This window comes from Dermacentor albipictus, chromosome 2 (assembly GCF_038994185.2).
Source record: "Dermacentor albipictus isolate Rhodes 1998 colony chromosome 2, USDA_Dalb.pri_finalv2, whole genome shotgun sequence".
NCBI lineage: Eukaryota > Metazoa > Arthropoda > Arachnida > Ixodida > Ixodidae > Dermacentor > Dermacentor albipictus.
In genome coordinates, this window is record NC_091822.1 from 136583086 (window position 1) to 136606698 (window position 23613).

The 23613-nt window shown below is 46.4% G+C and overlaps 1 protein-coding gene, 1 long non-coding RNA gene and 2 other non-coding genes across 5 annotated transcripts in view; 1 reads left to right on the top strand and 3 right to left on the bottom strand.

Annotated features, from left to right (window-relative positions):
- Positions 1-1073: 1073 nt before the first annotated feature.
- The window catches only part of LOC135918356 (uncharacterized), a 40013-nt gene continuing 17473 nt past the window's right edge, over positions 1074-23613 (top strand). For both annotated transcript variants that reach the window (XM_065452041.1, XM_065452050.1), the window contains exons 1-4: positions 1074-1183; positions 3386-3516; positions 8932-9224; positions 19529-19789. In XM_065452041.1, the coding sequence (XP_065308113.1) occupies positions 1092-1183; positions 3386-3516; positions 8932-9224; positions 19529-19789 (777 nt within the window). In that variant the 5' untranslated portion in view covers positions 1074-1091. The remainder of the gene's footprint in view (positions 1184-3385; positions 3517-8931; positions 9225-19528; positions 19790-23613) is intronic.
- TRNAQ-CUG (transfer RNA glutamine (anticodon CUG)) lies at positions 6049-6120 on the bottom strand. Its single transcript has one exon. It is a non-coding gene; the product is annotated as a tRNA-Gln (tRNA).
- TRNAE-UUC (transfer RNA glutamic acid (anticodon UUC)) lies at positions 6131-6202 on the bottom strand. The gene has a single exon. It is a non-coding gene; the product is annotated as a tRNA-Glu (tRNA).
- Positions 11987-16289, bottom strand: LOC135918352 (uncharacterized). Its single transcript, XR_010569636.1, has 2 exons — positions 15815-16289; positions 11987-13025 (listed from the first exon to the last, which is right to left on the bottom strand). It is a non-coding gene; the product is annotated as an uncharacterized lncRNA (long non-coding RNA).

The following is a 23613-nucleotide window of genomic DNA, read 5'->3' on the forward strand; positions in this document are numbered from 1 at the left end:
AGAATTGACTGACTTCTATAGGCCCCATACGAGGATTAAATAGTGGCTGGGATAAGTTAAAGTGTCACATTTTTGCTTTAGAACCTGCCAGTACTCCTTACAGCTGCCTTTAGAATGAAGAGGGATTCCGGTGAAACTGAGCAGGCTCTAACCCACGTTTCCAGGAATGCGCCTTGACCTGGTCAGGATAACGCCTGGCGTGAACGTGCGCAGGATTTCCCATCTCTGGTCGCGTACCGCCAAGCCTTTCGGGAATTCAAGAATAGCGACGTAGGCTATCATTCCATGAATTATACCTCGCCTGTTGTCGTCCTGTCGAGTTAGCAGACCGGGTCGTGGAAAATAAATGTTCTTCACTAAGTGTGAAAGACGACCGTGAAGCCGGTAAACACTTGGTTATAACAATGCGCGTCTGGCACCGGCAAGTGGGTGGCCAAATAGCGAGCTAACGCCCGCGAAATCCTATTCTTTATAGCAGTTCTAAACACTGTGGGACAGACGGAGCTTAAAGGACCGGGCGAGAGAAGCGAGCAAGAACTGAAAGCCATGCAAAATGCCGATTTCACCTTTAAACTTCCCCCCTGCCTTTCCTGTCAACGGGAGCGCGCAAATGCATGGCTTTCTCGGACTAGGGCACTTGACAATGTCGCCTTTAGTCGACCACAAGGAACTTCCGCGTTCCAGGAGCCCGGGGATGGAAACACGGAGGAAGGGAGGGAGCTAGCGTCACGCGATTATACTGAAGCCAGAAAATGTGGACTGCGCCCAGAGCACGCTATTCCGGAAAGACAACGAGTGTGGCGACAAAGTGCGGCGTCCGCACAAGCAGCTGCACCGGAGGCGACAATTGTTGGTGCGCTGCAAAAAAAATGGCTGAAAATATTTAAAATATTCAACCCGTTCAATACGCAGTCCATCCAAACTATAAACGGATCCAAATGTTTCAACTTCTTTTAATGCCTAAATAGCAACTGTGCGAACAGATACTTTATCTAACGAGATCAAATATCATCAAATAAAGACTGTTTCGTAACCGCCAGCTTCCTGGCCAGCCCTCCGTAGTGGGTAAGCGCCATTGCTCTGGAACAAGAATGGGAGATGACATTTACAGCATCGTCAGCATCCGGGCCACGCGGCCCAACAACAGGCCGCTGCGCGGCCTCTCGGGCTCCGAGTATGACAGGCAAGTGAACCTGCAGGGCTTGCGGGATAGTGTGTATTTGTGTGTGCTGCGGTAACACTAACAGTCAGGGTAACGTCCCCGAGCAGCACTGTTGAAAATGAGCGACTCCGTGATGGACGGTGCCACACACGCTACACTGTGGACTTGCTGGGTTCTGAGATCAGAATGCAGCCGCGGCGGCTGGCAAATAACGCTGGTTTTGTTGCTCCCAAAAGCTGCTCGAATTTGGTCGCAGTGTTGGTCTGTACAAGTGCAAAAGAGTGATTACCGGCCGTCTCATGCTGAATGCGCGTACATATGACGTGTAATTGGCGGTTATATATAGTTACGAGATTGCCCGGAGTGTGTATACGCGCTATTGGAAAACGTGTCGCTGACGCTTTCGAACAGCAGCGCCCGTGTCAACTAGAATTTCCGCAGCCACATTTCGGTGATTAAAAACACAATGCTGCCACCTAACACCGCCCAGCAACGACAGTGTCAATACATGCTAAGACGACGCGTCGATGATTGGTGTAACGTTAGGATGTAAGTTTGATGTGGTACTGCGCTATCAGCGTCAAATTAAACGCGAACAGAGGAGCGCGTGGCCGAAGCATAACTGAAGATATACTGCGCGCCGCCCAGCCATCACCATTGAAAGGCGTGCATGTACGTACGTCCGGTTTGACCACATTGCCCGATGATGCTCCCTCTTTTCTAGGATAGTTTCGTTTGTGTTCTGCTTCTCTTTTATTTTAAAAGCAAGAAAAGATGACGTCCTATAAGTGATGATGACGGCGCAAGCAGTACCATGTGCACCGCTATTAGCGTTTCATTTGAATCCGATAGCACATAGTTCCATCGAAATGTGCGATAGTACTCGCCCTATATGGCGATATTTAGCTTCTGTATTCTTCTGTTTCTGTTTTTGTATTCTGTTTTCTTTCTTTTATTGTTTTCAAATAAAAGAGAACCGAAATTCGCCCCGCCGTGCAACAATTGTTCTTCGGCACCTGACGCAAACGCCCCTGCGGTTGTCGAAGTCCGCCCAGGAAGTCCGCCTCAGGAAGTGACAGAATACTACATCAAATGATCAAACGCTTGCACCCTGAAACCCACAGAACACTAGCGGCACTATTTAGCTCCATGTTCTCTGCCGGCTGCATTCCGTCCGCCTCGAAAGAAGCAATTGTGATTTCTATTCTCAAAGTGGAGGCAACGGCCTTTCCTCACCCAATAGTCAGAGGCCTATAGGTCTGACCAGTTGCCTATGCAAACTTTTTGAGAAAATTATTAACCGCCGCCTCATCCATTGTATTGAAAACGACAAAATACTCGATCCCTTACACAACGGTTTCAGGCAACGTAGATCCTCAATAGATCGCCTTGTCCGCATCGAGACAAATATCCGTGATTCGTTTGTTCACAAAAAGTTTTTCCTTGTCAGTATTTATAGAAATGGAAAAGCCATACGACACGACTTGGCGCTTTGGAATCCTGCGTGATCTGCCTGAAATGGGAGTCTGAGCCAACTTACTGAATGTGATTCAGAGCTACCTCTTCCATCGCGCGTTCTGTGTTAGAGTTGGTAACGTTCTGTCTCGTCTTTCCCGCAAGAGGTTGGTGTTCCACTAGGTGGTGCGCTGAGCTGCACTCTTTTTATTGTGAAAATGAACTCGCTCCACACTGTCATACCACGTACCATGTTTTATTCTGTACATGTTGATGACATCCAGATAGGTTACAAAACATGCAATCTAAGTATATGCGAGCGACAAGTACAGCTTGGCTTAAATAAGTTGTCTAAGTGGGCGGACGAGAGAGGTTTCAAATTAATACCCCCCCCAAAAAAAAAAGTGCATGTGTCCTCCTTTTCAACAAGGGAGGTGTGCTACCAGACCCCGTTTTAGACCTTCATGGATAACGACTATCTGTGAGCTTCAAACATAAATTCTTATGTATTGTCCTAGTAAACTGGTATTTTTCTTACATCTGAAGTATCTTAAAGCGAAGTGCCTCAAGACTATGAACCTGTTGAACCTGTCTCTCTCTCTCTCTCTCTCTCTCTCTCATTATAAAGACTGAATCGTTGACGCACTGGTTGACTGATTCCTTCCGCACCCTTCATAAATGACATGCGAGTCTCAAGCTCGTGCATTTGTACTCGTGCAAACATTGTGTCAGGCTTTCGTGCTCGTGCAGACTGTCGTACTCGTGCAGGAACCGGCGGATGAACAAGGCGTGCAATGTGAGCGTCGGAGTGTGCGCCGCCCCCGTCATTCTGGCCCTGGTCGTGCTGCTCGCCATCGAGTATCAGAAGTACTCCCTGGAAAAGGCGCGGCAACAGCGAGGTACGGGCTCGGTACTTCCGATGCAAATATTTGAGATGGACGAAGGAGTCTTATGAATATCCTCTTTGAAACAAGGCAGTGAACGGCGTCACAGAGGTCGCTATTTCTTGCGTCCTTGTACGTTTCTTCTTTTTCGCTAATAATAGTCGTGACGCCTCTTAACGGATAGTTTATTTTTTACATAATTTAGTCTCCTAAGGTCATGCTTCCATTGAATGAATCCTTCCAATGAATCCTTCCATTGTAGATTCACGTGTTCTTAGTTACACTGCCTAAAGCCTTGGGCAGGGTAACAAGATGCTCATTTAGGTCTGGACAAACACGCAGATATGCTGAAAAAACATGTCCTGTGGTGGGTGTGCTACTTGCACAGCAAGAGCACACCTACGGTCGTGCCATCTGTGGACGTAATATTTTGTTGTGACCTTTTGTTGCCATCGACCACTGATTGTACGCCTTACTTCAAGCAGACAACCGCATTTACAAATGTAAGTCCTGGAACCATTACACCTTTCCACATATTCCGGAGCACCTCGTACCTATTGTATCACCGTAGCGTTCTGAGTTTCATTATGGCAGCATTTCTCTTCCCCTTTACTGTTAGGGCACATTCACACCGGCGACTTGAGGAGGCCGCGCGACCGTTTGCGACTCGCAATCAAAAAGCGACCGAAGGCGACTGATGTTCACACCGGCAAGCCCGGCTGAGCGCGACCCGCAAGTCGCAATCCCGGAGATTATCGTTCTCAGCGAGAACTCTCGGAATCTACGCGGAATTTGAATGCGACGCCGATGGAGGCCGGATGTAGACACACGAAAGATCACTTCCGGTGTGCCGCTGATTGGTTTATCAATTTTGCGACCACGGTCGCGCGACTGAAAAATCGCGCAGAGAGCGACTCGCCCAAAATGGTCGCTTTTCGAGAAAGGCGACCGTTTGCGACCATTTGCGACTGGTCGCAAAGCGACCAACTTGGTCGCGCGACCTTCCTCAAGTCGCCGGTGTGAATGTGCCCTTATTGTTTTTTCCTGTGTTTCCATATGTCTATTGCCTTCGTTTATTCATATATCAATGTATTTATATTCTTTTACGCGAGGTGTATTCCTGTCCTTGTATTGACACTGTCTGTTCAGTGTTTTCATTGAATACCATAACACCTGATTTTTAAAGCTAAATTTCAAACCTAGATTATCGCCATCCTGTCAACAGATATTAGCCAGACGTTGCATATCACTTGGCTTGTTAGCTAGCTAAACAATGTCGTCCGCATAGAACAAACCTGGAAGCTGCTACTCTACTACTGTACCCGCCTGTTTGTGTGGGCGATTGAACGCTGTATCACTTCCTTCTAGCGCCCTTTCCACCCTCGCCATGTACATCATAAACAGCAGTGGGGATAAAGGGCACCCCTGCCTCAGTCACTTGTTGATAACTTTCTCCTCGCTCCTCATCCGTTCCCTTTCAATGCACACGGTATTTTCTAGGGTAAATTTATCTCAAAAACTGTAGACAATCGTCGTCTAAACCTTCCCGTTACTGCAGAAGTGAGTTAACAAGATTTCGCTCGAGAATCTTCCATTGAAATAAGAGTTTCTGCCTTGTTGGCAAGTTATATTTATTAGCCTAATTCATAAGTATTTTGTAACATTCTTTTGCTTAAGCAGCGCGAAGCGTTTTGAGCCTACCGCCTAAATATGACAAGGGAACGAAAGGATAACAGCAACAACGTAAAGCATTGAAAGTATAACTGCAACGGAATAGAGCAGAAAAGAATGAATAATAAAAAGAACAAAGGAATGAAAAAATAAGTACAACAGAATAAATCGCAAGAGAAGGAAACATACGAAAAAGCAAACGAATGAATGGATGAAGACAACACAATATCACACAGAAAAAGCAAGGAAATGAAAGGATAACTGAAACAGGATAAAGCAGAAAGGAATGTAACATAGAAAAAACAAAGGAATGAAAGGATATGTACAACAAAATACCGCACAGAAAAAAAAACGATGAAATGATAGGATAACTGCAACAGAAGAAAGCACGAGAGATTGAAACAATAAAAAAGAACAAGGGAATGAAAAGAATCACTGCAACAGAATACCGCACAAAGAAAAAAATGAATGAAATGATAACTACAACAGAATGCAGCACAAAATAATGAAGCCTAGGCAAAACAAAGGAATGAAAGGATAACTTCCGCAGAATACAGCACTGAAAGAGAAAGCACGGAAATGACAAAAGAACGAATGGGAAAGCGTAGTAGAATATCTCAGAGAAAGAACAAAAAAAATGGAATGATAACTGCAACAGAATACAGTAGAAAACGACAGGTAATTTGTATCTCGCACTACAACTAAGTTTAAAACCTATCCTTCAACAGCCGTTTCTAAATTTAGAAAAAGCAACAATAAAGTGGCGGGGGAGATCGCAAGCGGCATCGCGATTACGGTCATGGAGAAAATATTCGCCCCTGTGCAGCGGTGGCGCTACGAATGTATTCTATAAAAGGAAAAAAAAAAGAAATGTTTAGGTCTCACCGAGATTTGAACTCGGATCGCTGGATTCAGAGTCCAGAGTGCTAACCATTACACCATGAGACCTCCAAGCCTGTTCCGACGCCGGGAATCGAAGCCGGGACGTCTGGGTGAAAGCCAGATATCCTAGCCACTAGACCACGCCGGAGACAGCGGCACCCGAGCGAACTTTCGAACCGGTCGCTGTCTGCGGCAACCACGGGGCATTTTCGATGCGTTTCGTGCAGTTCACTGCTGACGATGGTTATCGCAGCAACCGCAAGCTCCCGATTGTTCTTCCTGTCGCTGAATAATATGCAGCTTCGTTCGCTGTACTTGCTGAGGCTTGTTCTCGAAAATCATATTTAAAATTATTAAATGAGCTTGGCGGACATTCGCAGTGTTGAGGAACGTTTACGAGAGGGAAGTTGGCGCGGTGTGTGTTACACTAAATAATAGAAGAAAGGAAGTCTGTAAAGGATTATGCTTCTGAGTTAACAACAAAGATGCATTTTTTTTTATTCGTACTTTCGGGTGCGTGCCAAATTTCTCTGTATATTTTCCCTCAGCCTTGTGGATTTTCGCCGAAAAAGCACACATACCCATGGGGGAAAGCCAACCTGATGTTCTCAAGCCACGAAATGAGTGTGATGAATGCACACACTGGCGCTGCTTAAACCTGTGCCTAAACGCGCTAGCCATATATCAATGGCGGCACTTGAGGCTTCCCTTCGACCGCAAGCGTCATGTGGTTGAAACTACTGTTGCATTTCTAGAACCATGTTGAACCTGACGCTCTTGAACTGATCCAGAGACGTCGCATGTATTTTGCGCTAAACAACATTGTTAGGTACAGTGCAGGTCCAGGTGGGTTCTTCGTTTTTTGTGGTCTCTCACGTTACATAATGACAAATGAGATATGTTTGAAACTAGCGGACGCGGACGTCCTGGCATATAACCATCAGGAAATAGCGTTAGCAGCACTTCGCGTGCGCAGATCTCAAATTTTGGTTGGCTTCTGCATGTGCGTTGCCGCCATCGTGCGATATTCATTTTGTCAAGTCATTCCTTCCTATTTTTTTTTCTCAGATCCAGGAGCGTCAGCTAAATTAGATACGCGAGCTCTTTCAAAAACCTTTGCCAAATGCAGCATATGCAATAATGGAGTCTCTCAACCCTGTAATCAGAGACAACCTAAGCAAAGTACGAAATAAGGTATTGCTAACTGCAACGTGATTTCAATTTGGCTAAATGTGGTATAAATGGGTATAGTATATACCACTGAAGCAATCTTGTCAAAGCCGCACAGGGCTGGTAATTGTAGTTTTCTTGTTAACAGTCTTTAAACAACGCCTAAGCAGACGACGCGTGCACCGTGTGGTAGTCGTTATGACGTACGTAACTCCCTCCATGCTGCCTCCGAGATCTTTCAGTGCGTCCCGGACGCCTCCCTATCTCGGAGGTCATACCGAGTAGTACTCAGAAGCTACTCATTGTAAGTCTTGCGTCACTTCTGCCGAACGGTAATGGCTGCTTTCTTTTTAGTTTTAGTATGAAAATGTGACTTAGAGCGCACAGCGGGGCAAGGGCACGAAACGACGAAGTGCCGAAGTCACAGTAACATGGACGACCAACTAGCCCGGTCTCAAACCTTCGCATGAAAGGTGGTTATTTCTGCGAGCTTTCTATGACCCTGCCGCTCGTATTTCAAACGTGAAATTTTGCAGGGATAGTTCTATGTCTACACTATCCTAAACAAGGGTTCTTATGCGATCCTTATTTTTGTTGCTTTGACCTTTAAGGACCATAAACCATCTTCGACAGCAGCACGCCATATCAACCGAAGAAGAATGTGGGTTCTGTGCATGCGCACTACGTCTGCCGCTATTTCTTGCGTACATGTTAAGTCACTTGCGCCCACCCACCTTTACGCTAGCTCCCACTTAAGGGCCCTGGAATGTTTTGTAAATGTCTGAGTAAACTGGTATTCTAATATAGTTGATACGATGGTGACCCTCTCACATTACGGATCGCCAATAGTTGGTGTTAAGATTTATCCTCCTCTCAACTCAACTAATTGAAAGGTATGAGCAGCTAACGTGGCCTTTTTCTGAGATCGTTTGACGAGCCTATATTTCATAGACTTGACGATGGATCTTCTCGACTCGGACAGACCTCAAACGTGGCGCCAGGTGGCGCCTTATGCGCTAGCAAGAGCTTGGTGGCGCAACCCACCGTCCCGTTCCAAAGAGGACGCTCGTAACATCCATCCATCCATCCATTTTTGTTTGCGTTGCCATGTGTTAAACCAAAAGCCTGCAAGAGGCTCGCACCGCAACGTCTCGCAAAGTGTTTGCATTTAGCGCACACAAAGCGCGTCGAGCGTTTTCTTTACACTTGGGAGATTTAGGTTGTCCGTAAACGTATTACTCCCTGCGGGATACCAGGTTACGGAAGCACCCAGGACTAAAGCCCCTCAATTTTGATTCGCGTTGGTGGCGCCATCTTGTGGTGGAAATTTTAACCATTCAGAGAGCTAGCACAGAGCTAATATATCAGCCACCAACTATATTCCGCCTAACTGGTGTTGTAAAGCTAAGAAAAAAGACTAAGACAGACGACGGAAATTAGAAACATCCGAACGCGTTGTAGTTCGACAAAGCGTCACCAGGTGTTGATACTGCCGTCCATGGCTCTGGTGATCTGGTATTCCGCAAACGGCGACACCTTCAGCGACAATCTATAGCTCTGTACCACGACCTACAGTAGGTCGTGCTCTGTACCGTCTATTGGAGACGTACAAACGAAAGCGGCATACAAGCCTCTTGCATCCCCTAATATAAAGCTACCTATATTGTCTTTCACGTGAGCTCGCGCTCTCCTGCCTGGCACGCAAAGCCAGGGCAAAATTGCAGTCGACCAACTCCACGAGCGGTAACACGACTGCGGGCCGCCCCACCCACGATGCGGGCAAGGCGAGTTCGGAGGCCGGGTCGCCGCCCGCACGCGACCAAGTGGTGTTCCCAGCCGAGGCCGTGCTGGCGGGCCTCCTCTTCAACCGGCGCCGCTTCTTCTTCGGCCGCTCGGTGGACTCCCACCGGGGTCCCTGCGTTGTGGCCGCCCCGCAGCCGCGCTGCCTCGTGGTGTGGCAAGGGATGCCAGCACGATTCGAGGACGACTTCGAGTACCTGGTACGCACGCACGAGGGAAGCGGGCACATATGCGCCGAGAACGACGCGGCTTCCGATATCTTGCCGGAAAAATTACTGCGTGGTCCGATTTATTTGATGTTATCAGATGTTATTGTTAGCGTGCACACCGGCTCTCCAACGCCTTACTGCGTAGCGAGTTTTTGTCGGTTATGTAGCAAATCGTGGAACCAAAGCAGGCAAGAAGGGAAAAAAATTGCTTCGCGGCCCTTGTATTCGATTAGTGGGGCGCAGCTAGGGCACCATAACTGACTAAAAAAAATTGAGCGCCCCCTCCGCGTCTCTTGCAGCTGGACCACGAACTGCAGGTAGGGAGGAGCAAGATCTCACAGCGATAAAGCTATTATGGGGTTTGAAAACTGTAGATAAGGAAGAGGTCAGGGACGAAAGATACGAGTTTGTGCCAGCGCCGTCTTAGTCGTAGTGGTTCGATCAACAAACCGCATCCGACGGGCGTCAATCTCTGTCTTCCAAGTAAATGTAGTTCTTGGTGACGCGAGAAGGCAGGCGTCCGTGCACCGACTATAACTGTAGATCGACTGCGACGCAGTAGAGGCGCAGTTCGAGCCGCTGCCATGAAACTCATCTCGTTCGCCACCGAAGCACTGCAAGCCGAGAATCCTTCGCCGTCCAACCTGCAGGTTATTTCGGATAGGTGCGAGTAGTCTAGGTGACTCTGACACCACACAATTATGGCGTAGTCTTCTCGTCTCTCCTCCGTAGTGCCAGATAGTCTGCGGAAGGAATGAAGCCGATCATGCCGCACATCGGTCAGCTACTCGTCGAAGAACTCGAAAGTTATCTTTGCATCGAACATCTGTAAGCAATCACGAAAAGGTAGCATGAAAATATACATATACACATCTATACCATGAGGAAGAAAACGCTTTCTTGAAAGCAGTCACAGTAAAGTTTTTTGAGGGGGTAGAACTTAAGTATGCCTTCCTATGGCAGAAACTTTTTTCTTGCTGAAGGCATGAAACAATTTCACTTTATTTATTTATTTATTTATTTATTTATTTATTTATTTATTTATTTATTTTATTTATATTTAATCGTTTATCATTTACTATTGGGACCATATGCTACCGCAGAAGAGGCGTTAAATTGCAGAAGGAAACCCTATATTGGTTTGACAATAACATTTCAGTATTATATAATAGTTCGAAGTACAACGACAGTCTTGAGTGACAAAATAATACACAGTACACCGTTCAAAATACGTGTGTATTGCAGCACTTTTTGTTGCTAATGGGAACCGCGTCTGCTTGAGTTAGGAAGCAAACAAAAAAAAATGCTGTATTGATTTGAGTAATGGGGTTATGTGCTCTTCGCACCATAATGAACGTGACTCTGGTGCTCACAACCCTGCATTTGTTGTCCCGTGTATCGTGATTCAACCTTCCTAGAGACGCGAATGTTGCTACACACAATCACATTACCCTTTTGGTGTCAGTTCATATCCAGAAGCGGATGATATTTTTCAGGGGTTGGCATAACTGTACCCGCATTTTCATTGCCCATAGCTAAGCCGTATGCTATCGCCCATTGGATCGTCACGTGTGTGAAGTAATCTTGTCTAGAGTGGCCAAGCGACCGACCACACCATACGACGGCTCCTTTGGAGTAAACAAACCAAATATTTAAGGCTATACGTTTGTGAAATAAAGGCGCTGGAAGCGATTGCAGCATCCACAAACGCGTCATGCCCGCCACGTTTTACGTGGGCGAATCAAAAAGCCTTTGCCCCAATTATGCGAAGCATATTAACGTAGGTTTCGGGCCTTCGCGCGACGCCCGGCGGTGGCCACCATTGACCCTGAAGTGAGATCACATGATGTGACGTCACGTGATGACGTCACACCGGCTGCAGACGGGGCCTCATAACGCGCCATCGGACGTCGCCCGGCGGAGGCCTCCACGCTTCGGTTCGCGCCGTCGCGCGCGACGCGGCGGCGGCGCCACCATCGCTGCATCACGTGATATGTGACGTCACGCCAGGGATAAAGCGGCGCGCACCCGCCGTCGCGTCAGTCTCTGTGCCCGCAACCGCGCCAGCGTCTTTGCGCCGGGCGTGTATGCGGTCAAGATGCCTCCAAACGCTAAGGATACGCTAAGGTTAAGCCCAGTGGATGCGAAGCATCCACTGGGCTTAACCTTGATAAGCCTCCAATTTTTTTTTATGAGGCAAAATAAGGTACGTACAAGTAATTACAAATACACGTACTATTCTGCGTTCCTTGCAGCGTTTTTTCACATAGTCCTCACATCGGTTTAGACGTTTAATTTGTCCCATCATAGCACCAAATTTGATATGCCCCTGTGGTAGACGCTCGTTGTCATGCAAGTCTTCACGGTATTTTACTAACTCACAGCACCACCACCTCACACTTCTCAAGCGAGATACCTTTCTCCGTGCGTGGGCTGCATTTCCTTGTGGATTTATATGGGTGTTCGTCCTTTGCTCCATAGAAAACGAATCACATTTCGTTGCTCGTACGGCGTGGACGTGTGAAGCACAACCGCCATCGCGGCATGTTATGCGGTAAGAGCCGCATGCCCCGATACCTACACCTGGCATAACGCCCTGTCGTGGGGCCAGTCTCGCTGCATCCGACCTTGTTCATCCATCGCACGCTTGTGAGCAGCACAATAGCAGTGCGCAAGCACCCCGTCACGTGGTATTTTTTTCATATTTCGCGGGCTTTCGTTGGAACGCGGAAGAAAGGACCACGTGAGATATGTCGTGTTGGAAACAATTTATTGAGGTGTTTCTCAAGGTGCTCTACAAGTTTGCGTGTCACACTTGGGGTCTGCAGCCAATACTTAAATAGTTGATTAATAAACTGAACTAATCCATTAGTTAAGGGGAGAATAAAAAAAATTGCCCGAGTAACTCTAAGCCAGTGCCAACATTATGCATTCGGTTCAACTCGCATCCGGAGTGCCTTTAATTTTTAAAACTTTGGCTCAAGTTATGCGGGACAACCTGTATATGACCTGGAACACACGAGCTGGCATTTCCACACATTCAACGAAGGGACAAGATATTGCGCAAAAAAAACAGAGGCGCATGTCACGGAACGCGCGCGGACAAGCACAAGAGAACTTTAGCGAAGGTTGAATGGCTGCACACAGGAGACAGTGCTTGTCACAACAATGTGGTAATGCCGGCATGGAACAAACCTTTGGTTGACAAGGATGAAGGCTTCGTTAAAACTATTTGGCATGCAAGAATGACCCATGAATCGCGCGACAATTCAGATGAGCCACGCGCAGTGCACACCAAGCGCATCAATGTAACGACTATGGTAAAGTACCGCCCGTTCTGTCTGCAACAAATATTCAGAAAGAGGGAAAATTTGCCAGGCACTTAACAGACAGAACGCGATCTTTGAAAACGCGAACAATGAATTACCCAATTTCAGCCCAATTTCGGCGGAATTGCGTGCGTATATACAGGAGTGTGTCTCATTAAAGTCATAATAAAATAAGTCCCCTGGTCAGGTCGATTAGGCAAAGCGAAAATTTCTTGTGGCGACAGAAGCTGTTGTTCGCTTGCCGGAGGCCTTGTCAATAAACACGTCTGTGATTTCAGACTCCAGTCACTGTCTTTTCTTAGGGTCGCATGGCCAGGATCTTGTGTATGCGCCGGATCCTGTAGTAGTCACCCAACCTCTCCTCCTTGGCAGCAGATGCTCTCCGGAAGGACCGAATTCGATCACGCAACTCTTCCGCCAACAACTCGTCAATGTATTCGAAAGCGATGTCTGCGTCGGACACCTGTAAGCAGTCACAAATTGGCAGCGAGAAAGTTTACACACCTGAAGACCATGAAACTAATTACTCGTTATCAGTCGCATTTTGTGGGTAGCTGTAATTGATCTATTACTTCATTCTTTTTCTACTCAGTAAGGTTCGCTGTAGTTACTCTTTCTGTAACCGATTACGTGTAACCAGATACGTTGTTTTCCGAGGAACGCGGACTTCGCCTGGCGTCCCCTCACAATTTCACGGTCTAAATGGCTAAAAGAGTGGAGGGCGTCTGCCCTGCTCTAACATATATTGGCCTATACTAATTGAACAGGCGGTGCGCTTGCTTGTCAGTGATGACCAGTCGCGGCCTTAATTAGGCCAGACAATTACCTAGCTATGATTGTTTCAATTTTCGTTCGACCTACCCGGAGCGCCTCCCGTGAGCCTCAGCAACATTGAAGCACTGCGCTTCATAAATAGAGGGCACGTGTAGGCGAACATCGCGGCCCTGAAGTGAACACAGTGTTGCGAGCAAAGTGTCCGTACATTACAACACAACCCATCACTGCTGCGCGCACATCCAGCAAGTTTACAGTGCAGCTGCTGAGTGTACGCTGTAAAAACGAGGAAATTATGACCGAGAAAATTTTAGAAAGCGATTGTTAGCGATAATAAACAAGGTTATGAAAAACTGCAGAGGAGGCACTGAAAAAAGCCAGGTCAGCTCTGTTTTCTCACTGTAATTAGCGACATGGCAATAGATGTGCCGAGGAAAGTAACGTAAACCTAATCGACTTTCTTTTTCAAATTGATCAATTACTTTCGTGAGGAAGGAAATGACCGCTAACAAATTACACTTTAGAAGGCAGTAAGTGCGATTAGTTACTTTTTCGGTAACGTGCAAAAGTTCGCCAGATTGAATGGTTTAATGCAAAAGCATTATATGTCCCGTCACGCGAAAATCGCCGGGCGTGGCAGAAACATGGTACCAAAAATTGCCGACGGCCCAAAGAGTAAAAACACCTAAAGAAAATGGTCGGATTAACGTGAAATTTCTCAGGGAGATTCCTATAAATGAAGCAAATTAACGGATTTTCAAAGAAAACGCGCTAAATTTCGGTCTGGGTGCGAGTCCAACCCGGCACCTCCCGGGTCCGAGCCGAGCATGCTTCCCCGACGCCACGGCAGCTTGACGGTTCTGGCTGACTAAGGGTGTGGCTTACAGAGCGCGCGTCATTGGTGGCGCCACGTCATGAGTGTAGAAAACGAGGGTTTTCACGATGTTCCGAGGTCTACCAACGATGTAATGCTGTTGCATTGGCACACGTAAGCAATACAAATTGTCTATGAGGTTTTATTTGGTTGTACCGCTCCCTTAATTTCACTTGTAGCGCACCTGAGAAAGTTAGCATGTGACCAAAAACACTGGGTGTGTGGAAAAACAACGCGCATCGGGGGAGCAGTTTTTTTTTTTTCGGAAATTCGTTTCACCCTTTCACTTGTTCACTGGCACCATGCAGCAGATCGCACTACTTCCAACACGGCGCGTGCGGGTGGTGCATGCGCTGTTCAGCTCGAGACATTTTTTTAATTGTGAAATTTACTGTCGCGAAACTGCACAAAATGTTAGGAGATTCGCTGTGGTGGAGGATTCCGAAATATGTTTGGGCAACTGAGGTTATTTAACGCACACTCATTGCACGATACACATCAGAATGAGGCCGTGGGCAGGAAGCCGACCCACGACCTCTGCTCGGCTACGCATCGCCATAAACTGTACTTGAGCAGGTTCCGTATAATTGCTACACGCGATAAAATGACGCGTGGAGTGGTCTGGGACACCACCTCGACATTTGCGTGACGTCTGATTATGACAGCATAGTAAGGAAGCTAAAAATAATACCGCAGTTTCACGCGCCGAAGCAGCATGTACAGAACGGTGGTTGTTCAACCATACGAATTAAGCATGAGCACTGTTGGGCACTGTAAGCATGAGCACTGTTTCTGTGCCAATCTAATGAGATAGTGGGAAACACTAAAGGCCCTCCAGTGTGCTATCTTTAAATTGGGTCAGCCATCCTTACATCTTATCGTTGATGAAGAAGATAGCGTTTGTGAAATATATGCCCTAGCCATGGAAGATATGCAAGTCGTTCATGAGCGGGGTGTAAGATGACTAGTTTGTTTTCATTTTCAATTGCGAGTCTCATAAAAAAAAAATATGTTCTTTAAACCTGTAAAAAATACTCACATCAGAAAACTGCGAATTCATACGGCCCGTGTCAGTTGTATGGCGTCCCTGCTTCATTCCAGTTGCCAAACAATCATACACCAAACACAGTGCCAAACAGGAAGAAGTGACTCTGCATAATGGCGCGCAAAGGAGCCACCAACGTTGGAAGGTTATTGTGCGGCGAGGCAGCATAAAAATAGGCTTAACTCTGCCGCATAGAATCAGGCACTTCGTCATGCTGTACAATGTCTCGCAGGAAATGCTGCTTGTCAGTCAGACGCACACTGCATGCATGCGCTTCCCGATGTCGTCAACTGCGGAAGGAGAGGACATCGAGGTACATGCCCCTGTAACAAGTTGAACGGCAGGCCGTGGTGTTGCCCGGTTGTCTCAAAACCCCGTACGCCTGCACAGCTACCTTATACTATTGAGCGCGTGAATAGGACGGTTACCGCCCTGCGATAGTAACAGGTGCGTTGAACAGCTACTTGGCACGAAGCGCAGCACGGTTCCTTGCCGCACAATACAATTAGTCCGCTGCGTCATGAAGTTCAAAAGAAGCAAATAACTTTGAGGGACATACCTTTGGAAGAGTTGAACTGCCGGTCGTGGTGTCGAGCAGCACGACTGATTGTGGCGAATCGTGGAAGGGCGGCAGAGTTCCAGTTTCATTGGAGACTGTATCAAGGAATGCGGCAGGCGAAGTGGCTGGAACACGGCCATCGCGTTCCTCTCTGGTTTCCGGCATCATGACCAACGTCTCTTGGTTGACCGCGCTTTTGAACATCGCTTCGCGACTGTGGTGCATTTTACGTGGCGTGCAGAACATTTGCTGGCGGTCGCCGTAAACTATAAGCGCACGGTTTCGCGCAGGGTGTCGCCTTCCGCGCTGATAATGCGCCCGCTAAGATAAGGTGATAATGGTTTCAACTCGTTCCGCAACTCCTGGGTTAACATTGTCATCTTGAAGTACACCACTGCGCGTTGACTGCCACTTCAAGGGGTCGCCACTGATGACTGAGGCCAACGAGAAATAAACTGCCACGTATTCTTTTCTACTTCCGTTTTTTTTTTTTTTGCATGTGGGGGGGGGGGGGTACGCATGCAGTAGGGAATTTTTCCTATAACAGTCGTTCGTTTTATTTTAATATTTTTTTCGAATTGTGCCTTTATTCGTTAACGCCTGGCGTGTGCCACAAGAATAAGGCTAGAATGATGCATCTGCATCGATAAAGCTGGAAGTCGGTGCTGTGTATCGCGTCTGCTGCCTGCAGCACTTGACGTGTGCAACACCGCCCTATTTGCCTATCTGTAAATTCGGACCATGGCCTCGCATATCGCAGCTACAAAAGGCCACAAAAGCGCTGCTGCGATATTTGAAAGCGACCGGATTGAGTCAGCGTCTGTGATCGGGACTGAGTGACCGACTGATATCTCCAGTGGACCTTCTCTTCTTTTAATCTGTCCGTCCCCCTTTCCCCAGTGTAGGGTAGCCAACCGGGCTCAGTCCTGGTTAACCTCCCTACCTTTCATTTATCATTTTCTCTCTCTCTCTCTCTGTCAGCGACGCCTGAGATAAACAACGATAAACTCGTTGTAATTCAATACCACCGTCAATGCAAGCGATAATTGTGTATTTAGAAAAGGAGCTACACCGTCAGGTGGTCTAGCACTGTAGATACTCATGAAAGCCAGTATTTCTTTCAAACGTGTTATCTCCCACAATTCATTCCACGAATTTAATAAATCACAGTAAATAAATTTAACTGTCATATTTTTTTAATTCGGAGTAATTTCCATGTGTGGGTCGACTTCCTCGCGATTTTCATGAATATTCGGCTAGACGTGGGAGTCACATTACATAGCAGTTTCTGACTTTGCCTCCTTTTGGGATGTTAACTGTTATCCACGCATTTGTTCCACCCTGTTCGACTACAGTGCATAAAGAAATTATAAAAGTACACACGCACTTTTTCAAAAGCTATTCTATTGCCAGAATACATCCGTTCGCCTCGGGTTATCCTTCTAGTATAATCATTGAACAAAGCTGTCTAACATGTATTTGACCAGCCAGAAAAGCGTCTTGAAGTTTATTGCAGACGTTTTTGCTGGATCGCACAATCACGCTAGGCATCTTTATATATATATATATATATATATATATATATATATATATATATATATCGCCTGCTGCGCACCGATCACGTAGTGACCTGCTGGGGGTTACACTTGTCGCCGACTGCTGGCGTCCTTTCGCGCTCTGCAAGGAGCCACTCGGTGCAGTTCCCGAAATATCGTGTCGGTTGTCACCCTATATGATAAATGCATTGCGCATAGTGTTGGAAGCTTGTTGCCATAGCTCACCTCACTTGTTGCTGGGCAGGGCGGCGACAGCATTTGCCGTGTTCTTCCCGCGAAGCGCCGACAGCTCCCGCCCATTATCGCGTGTCGACATCGACGGAACGCACTGCCCTGAGCGGCGAGCCTGAAATTATCTGCTTGCTCTCCAGCTGAGATTGTCTGGTGGTGCAGCCATAGAGAAAGGAATTCTATGTGGTGCAGCTGTCTCTCTCGTGTACGAGGGCACGCACGTGGTCACGTGGTGTATTGATGACAATGCCTTCCTTGGCGAGTTACCTGTTCCTGACGGGTGGGTATGTTACTAGCCTATCTTGTGGGCTGATTCCTGAGAATGTGCACACTCGAAATATAGACCGATCACGAAGGTAGCGCAGTAAAAAAAAATTAAGCATTTAAGTATACTCCTCCTATACTCTTCTCGCGCGAGGGATGACGGGATAGAGTGTTTCTCGCAGTAACTTCACCCCATTCTCAGCCACAGCTCGCTCAGGAAGACATTGTCCTTCATCGACTTCAACTGTAGTGGTTGAATTGCCTGGCAGTTTTTTCATATTTCGTGCGATTTCGCTTTTCGACGGTAAAAGTAAACGCGTCATGGAAACAACCTGTTTTGACGTCTGTGACGATTCTAACCCGCACGGTAACATCTCTACGATTAGAGCAAATAGAAGAGTTAGGTCATTACTATTGGATAAATAAATGGATATTTAAATAAATTAAATAATTATAAATTAGATAAATCAAGGGTTACGGACTGGATTCCAAGGCAAGGGAAGAGTAGTAGGGAGCGGCAGAAAGTTAGGTCGGCGGATGAGATTAAGAAGTTTGCAGGGACGACATACCACAATTAGTGCATGACTGCGGTAGTTGGAGAAGTATGGGAGAGGCCCTTGCCCTGCAGTGGGCGTAACCAGGCTGATGATGATGATGATGAAATAAATGGATGTCTGGAACTAAAAAAAATAGTACAGGTGTTTCTTAATAAGACTAAAGAAAAAACATTTTTACTTAAAATAATCCACCTTTCTTCCGTTTATTTATTTATCTATTTATTTATTTATTTATTTATTTATTTATTTATTTATTTATTCATTTATTTATTGGTGCATTTTTGCTGGGCCACCCTGTATGGGTCCCCCACCACGGCAGCGCTACTTGATGCTCACCAACACCCACCGTGGTTGCTCAGTGGCTGTGGTGTTGGGCTGCTAAGCATGAGGTCGCGGTATCAAATCCCGGCCACGACGGCCGCAATTTCGATGGGGGCGAAATGCGATAACACCCGTGTATTTACATTTAGGTGCACGTTAAAGAACCCCACATTGTCCAAATTATTCCGGAGTCCCCCACTACGGCGTGCCTCATAATCGGATCGTGTTTGACACGTAAACGCTGAGCAAGTTCAGACGCTCGCGAGTTTATCCCTAATATGTCGGCCTCTGGAAGTGCCACGTTGAAAACCGCAAAAACTGCGCCGGCACTTCTAAAATTCCAGTAGGCTTGAGTGCATTTAGAAATGAGGTAGCGCGGCTGAGCTACAAGCAGTGAAAAGTGCAGAGAAAGTTGCGAAAAAAAAAAAAACATTGGCGAATTATTCCAGTGAAAATTGCCAACATGAACCAAAAACTGCAATCTTCGGTTTCGCCCTGGAGCGCAAAAAAAAAAAAACACCTCCTGGTTTAGTTCCTGTTCGAGCAAATTATAGCGCCTTTTATTTTTCCGGTTTCGGTAAAGTTCTGGTTCGATGCCCTTGTCTGTAGAAGTTGTAGTAGCAGGTGTTGTTGCTTCCGTGGTGGTGGTGGTTGACGACGACCACGACGACGTCGACGACATGGTGATTCCGATGATGATTCTGATGATGGCGATGATGATGCGGTACGGATGAAGGCATACAGAGGCAGCGCTTGCGAATGGGGCGCCCTCGCCGGTGGCGCAGGCCCACTCGGCGGGCGTGACGTTCTCGTGGACAGCGCACCAGGCTGGCCACCCGTGGCCGTCGAACGTGGTGCGCCTGACGGCCAACACCGCGTCGGGGCCCGGTCGCCGGCAGCACCGCGCGGAGGAGTTCCACTACGGCCGCAGCCCCGGCTTCGGCCGCAGCTCTCTGCTCGCCGGCGTCGTGCGCCTCTCCGAGTCGTCCAAGCTGATCGTCATCGACAACCAGCGGGTGCGCCTGTTCCCGCACTACGAGCTGCTGGTGAGCGCGATATATCCGTGGCGAGTCCGCCGATTGGCGGCTGTCCGTGCCCTCGCCCGGCGATTCTGGCATAACACTTCTGTCACTCGGTACTCAACTTTGAGGTTTAATTATAGTGTTTTTTTTTACAATACACGATTGTCGAGACGCGGGAGCAGAAGGCGGGACTCTGCACGCCTGACTAGGCTCCTGGCGTGTCACGAGCCCAGCAGACAACAGTGAAAGAAAATTTGTAAAATGTAAAATAGATAGACATATATACATACATACATTCATATATGCACACACACACATATATATGCGTGAGCGTATGTGTGTGTGTGCATGTAATCCACAGTTTTACGTACAATAAGTTACAACCACTCCTTTTCTGGAAAGAAAGCAAAGGGAAGTGAAGGCAGACAGTCTTGCAATATACAAAATTGCATATTAGTTGACAATCAGGAATAGCAATCAGAAAAGGGAAGGTAATTATCGAGAAAATACAGCTTCCATTTTTTTCTCTGAATATTGAAGGAGTTCAGGAATGGTCCATAATATCAAGTAAAGCATGCTCACCATTAAAAGTAATCTGCCACTGTAATAGCTGATTGCCGTAGTTTGTTATGGATTTTATCTTAACAAGGTTCCTAGATCTTAAGATGTAATTAGTTTTGGTATTGGTGTATATACAAAAAAGGAATTTTTGCAATTACTTATCAATTCTAAAAATGCTTTCACATGACTTTTGTTTATACTGACTGTTGACATTCAAAATACTGTCCTGTTGAAAGTACACAGAAGTATGTTCTTACACCGATAGGTCATGAACAATACGAATACGCTTTTTCTGCCTTCTCAATAGAATTTCCATGCTAGCTTTATAAGCGACGCCCCTAACAAGTAAATAATAGTGGTGTCTAGAAAGAATAGTGGAAAAGTGCACCTGACGCTTAAGTTTAAAGGTCACAAAATGGGATACTTATCCAGCATATCGATTAATTGTGCTTGTTACGTTTAATATCACTTGATGCGACCACCGTAGATAGTGGTGTCTAGAAAGAATAGTGGAAAAGTGCACCTGACGCTTAAGTCTGAAGGTCACAAAATGGGATACTTATCCAGCATATCGATTAATTGTGCTTGTTACGTTTAATATAACTTGATGCGACCACCGCAGATTCTCGTGTAAGAATTACACCCGGAAACTTTTACTGGGAAACGCTTTCAATTACTTGTGACTTAAATATTAAAGAAGATGTCAGCTTAACTATCTTGTTAGTAGGAGCAAAAACAATATACTTCATTTCTCTAACTTTCTGCTTTACTTTATTAGCCGATAACCACACTCAAAGCAAATTTAACCATTTATTAAAAAGATTAGAAGATAGATGCTGTCAGAGGAGTAAAATACATTTGAATTGTAGGCATATAATACAATATCGGGTGCTTCTGGTTTTGCAACGATGTCATTCATATAGAGCAGATAAAAGGTTGTGCTTGAAAGAGAACCCTGCGGGACGCCGTACCTAATATCTAATAAATCTGATTTTATGTTGTTGATTTCCTCACATTGAGAGTGATGTCATAGATAGCTACACAGTAATTCTAATACAATGCCTCTGATTATATCAAAGGGTAACTTAGATAAATGTATACTATGTTTAATTGAATCAAATGCTTTAATGAAGTCTGAAAATATACCAATCCTATGTACTCTTTAGTGTTCATTTTATATGTTGGGAACTATTTTATCACGTATTTCAAGTGAAGCGGATTCAGCGGATTAACCCTTTTAAACGACATACTGATTCGTGGATATAAGCTTATGCTTCTGCAGGTGTCCAGTTATAGTAGAATGTAAGGCTTTTAAATTTACTTTAGAAAAAGAAAGTGGTAATATGGATATCGGCCAATAATCAGGGGTGCAATCAATGGCGCGACCTTTATGGAAGACGATGATCCTAGCAATTTTCATGTTATCCGGAGATTTGCCTCTAGAAAACACAAGGTTTGTTAAGTCGCAAATGAAATCGCATAGGTCCGCAACTACCTTAATTGGTCCCACGTTAATACCGTCATGCCCACAAGACTCGCCAATTAACAACCCGGCTCCTGAAAGAAAGAGTGTTCATCATAAATTTTGTTGCATGCTCATTTATAGAAGATACCCAAGAATTTTGGACATTTCCCCTGCTGCCATTTGTTGAATGTCACCGAAATGCGCCAGTGTAACTCAATGGGCAGAATTCTTAAAAGCGATATTTCAAAAAAGCACCCGAGTTTCAACAACCTTTAGTTGGCAACGTTTAGGAGGCACCTCCTGCTAATCAGATGTTTATTTACGGCGCTTATTCCTAATTCTGCTGCTGCAATATAGCAGTGTTTTAATCCTGACCGAAATTCTGCTATAACGCGCCATAGACATCACGACTACGTGCCGTAAATAGGCACGTTAATAAAATGGTAGACACCCTCGACGTTGTTAAGTGACAGTCCTTGAATTACACGCGGCCGTCATATGATATCATTTTTCGAAATGTTCTGTATTTCTGGATGTGGCACATCTTCTCGAGTAACTAGTGTATGGCATGGCCATCCGAGCACAGTTCGTCTACAAGAGAGTACGTTAGTGCAGAAGCAGTGTGATCGCACGGTAACGTTCTCGTACGTTGTGTAGGCGCTCCTGTTGATCGGACACGTCCTGGTGATATAATGTTCCTGTGTACTCTTGCCCGACAGAATACACAGGAAGGCCAACAGAAAGTCGCGGTATCTCGTATTACTCGAATCAGCACCGCGACCGGCACGTGTTCGGGCCTATAGCGAGCAGCAGGGGCGTGTTCCCCATCCCTCGCGCAATCTAACGCGTAATGTACCCTCCAAACAGCACTGAGCGATATGTGCCGCAGGTAACCCAGACATGACACAAATACAAACTCGATCCCCCGTTAGGGTGCCTCGATGGCATCGCCGCCGTTTGGGTATCGACGCACCTATAATCCCCGTGGCTATACGTCGCGCACTCTCGCGGTGACTAACGAGAAGCATGGATTTACTTTTATCGGTTTTGTAAACTTGTAGCGATTCCCTTACGAATTAGATCATCGTAAAACGTATAACCGGACATGTAGAGACAACAACGGCCCCTCAAACGCGTAAAACCGTGAAGAAAAAAAAAATTTACGGCAGCACTAACATCTGACCGCACCCCGCGCCAGTAAGTGCAGCATCCCTGCTTCCGGGAGAAGCCGCCGCACGACACCGCGCTTCCGCGCTGGCTTCACCTGCGCCCTGCACGGCGAGTGGCGAAGCGGCATCCAGCAAAACGTAGCGAAACCGGAGCCAAAATTCAAACGGAATGTTTGGATATCCGTTTTTCGGTATATATGTGAACATGTAGGTGGACTAGTCGGCATTGATGGTCTCGTCGGTATTGCATTACGTAATGTGTAGTGCGACGTGATGTAGCGTCGCGTCTTCGTCATTTCCGTCCCATTGCGAGCCCCGTTTGCGCTACATATGTCACGCTGTTATAGCTGCCTTCACTGATTACAATGCCACCCATCGCGCTGCAAGAAGCGACGCGACGACCGTAGCTATTAAATTCTTCTTCTCGTCGATACCTCTCACCTCGACCGGGGGCTCACGAAGAGAGGGACGAAAGCTGCAGTTAATGCGCATGAAATTTGCATGTTGTAGAAAATAAAAACAACGACCGCGTTGCCAGAAGACGCGTTGTTATGATTACGTTCGCATCTAAACATTTATTTCGATACTAACGCCCAAGCGAAAACGCCCTCTCCATACTTTCAAAAACATCTGTATTTACGTTTACTAAGGAA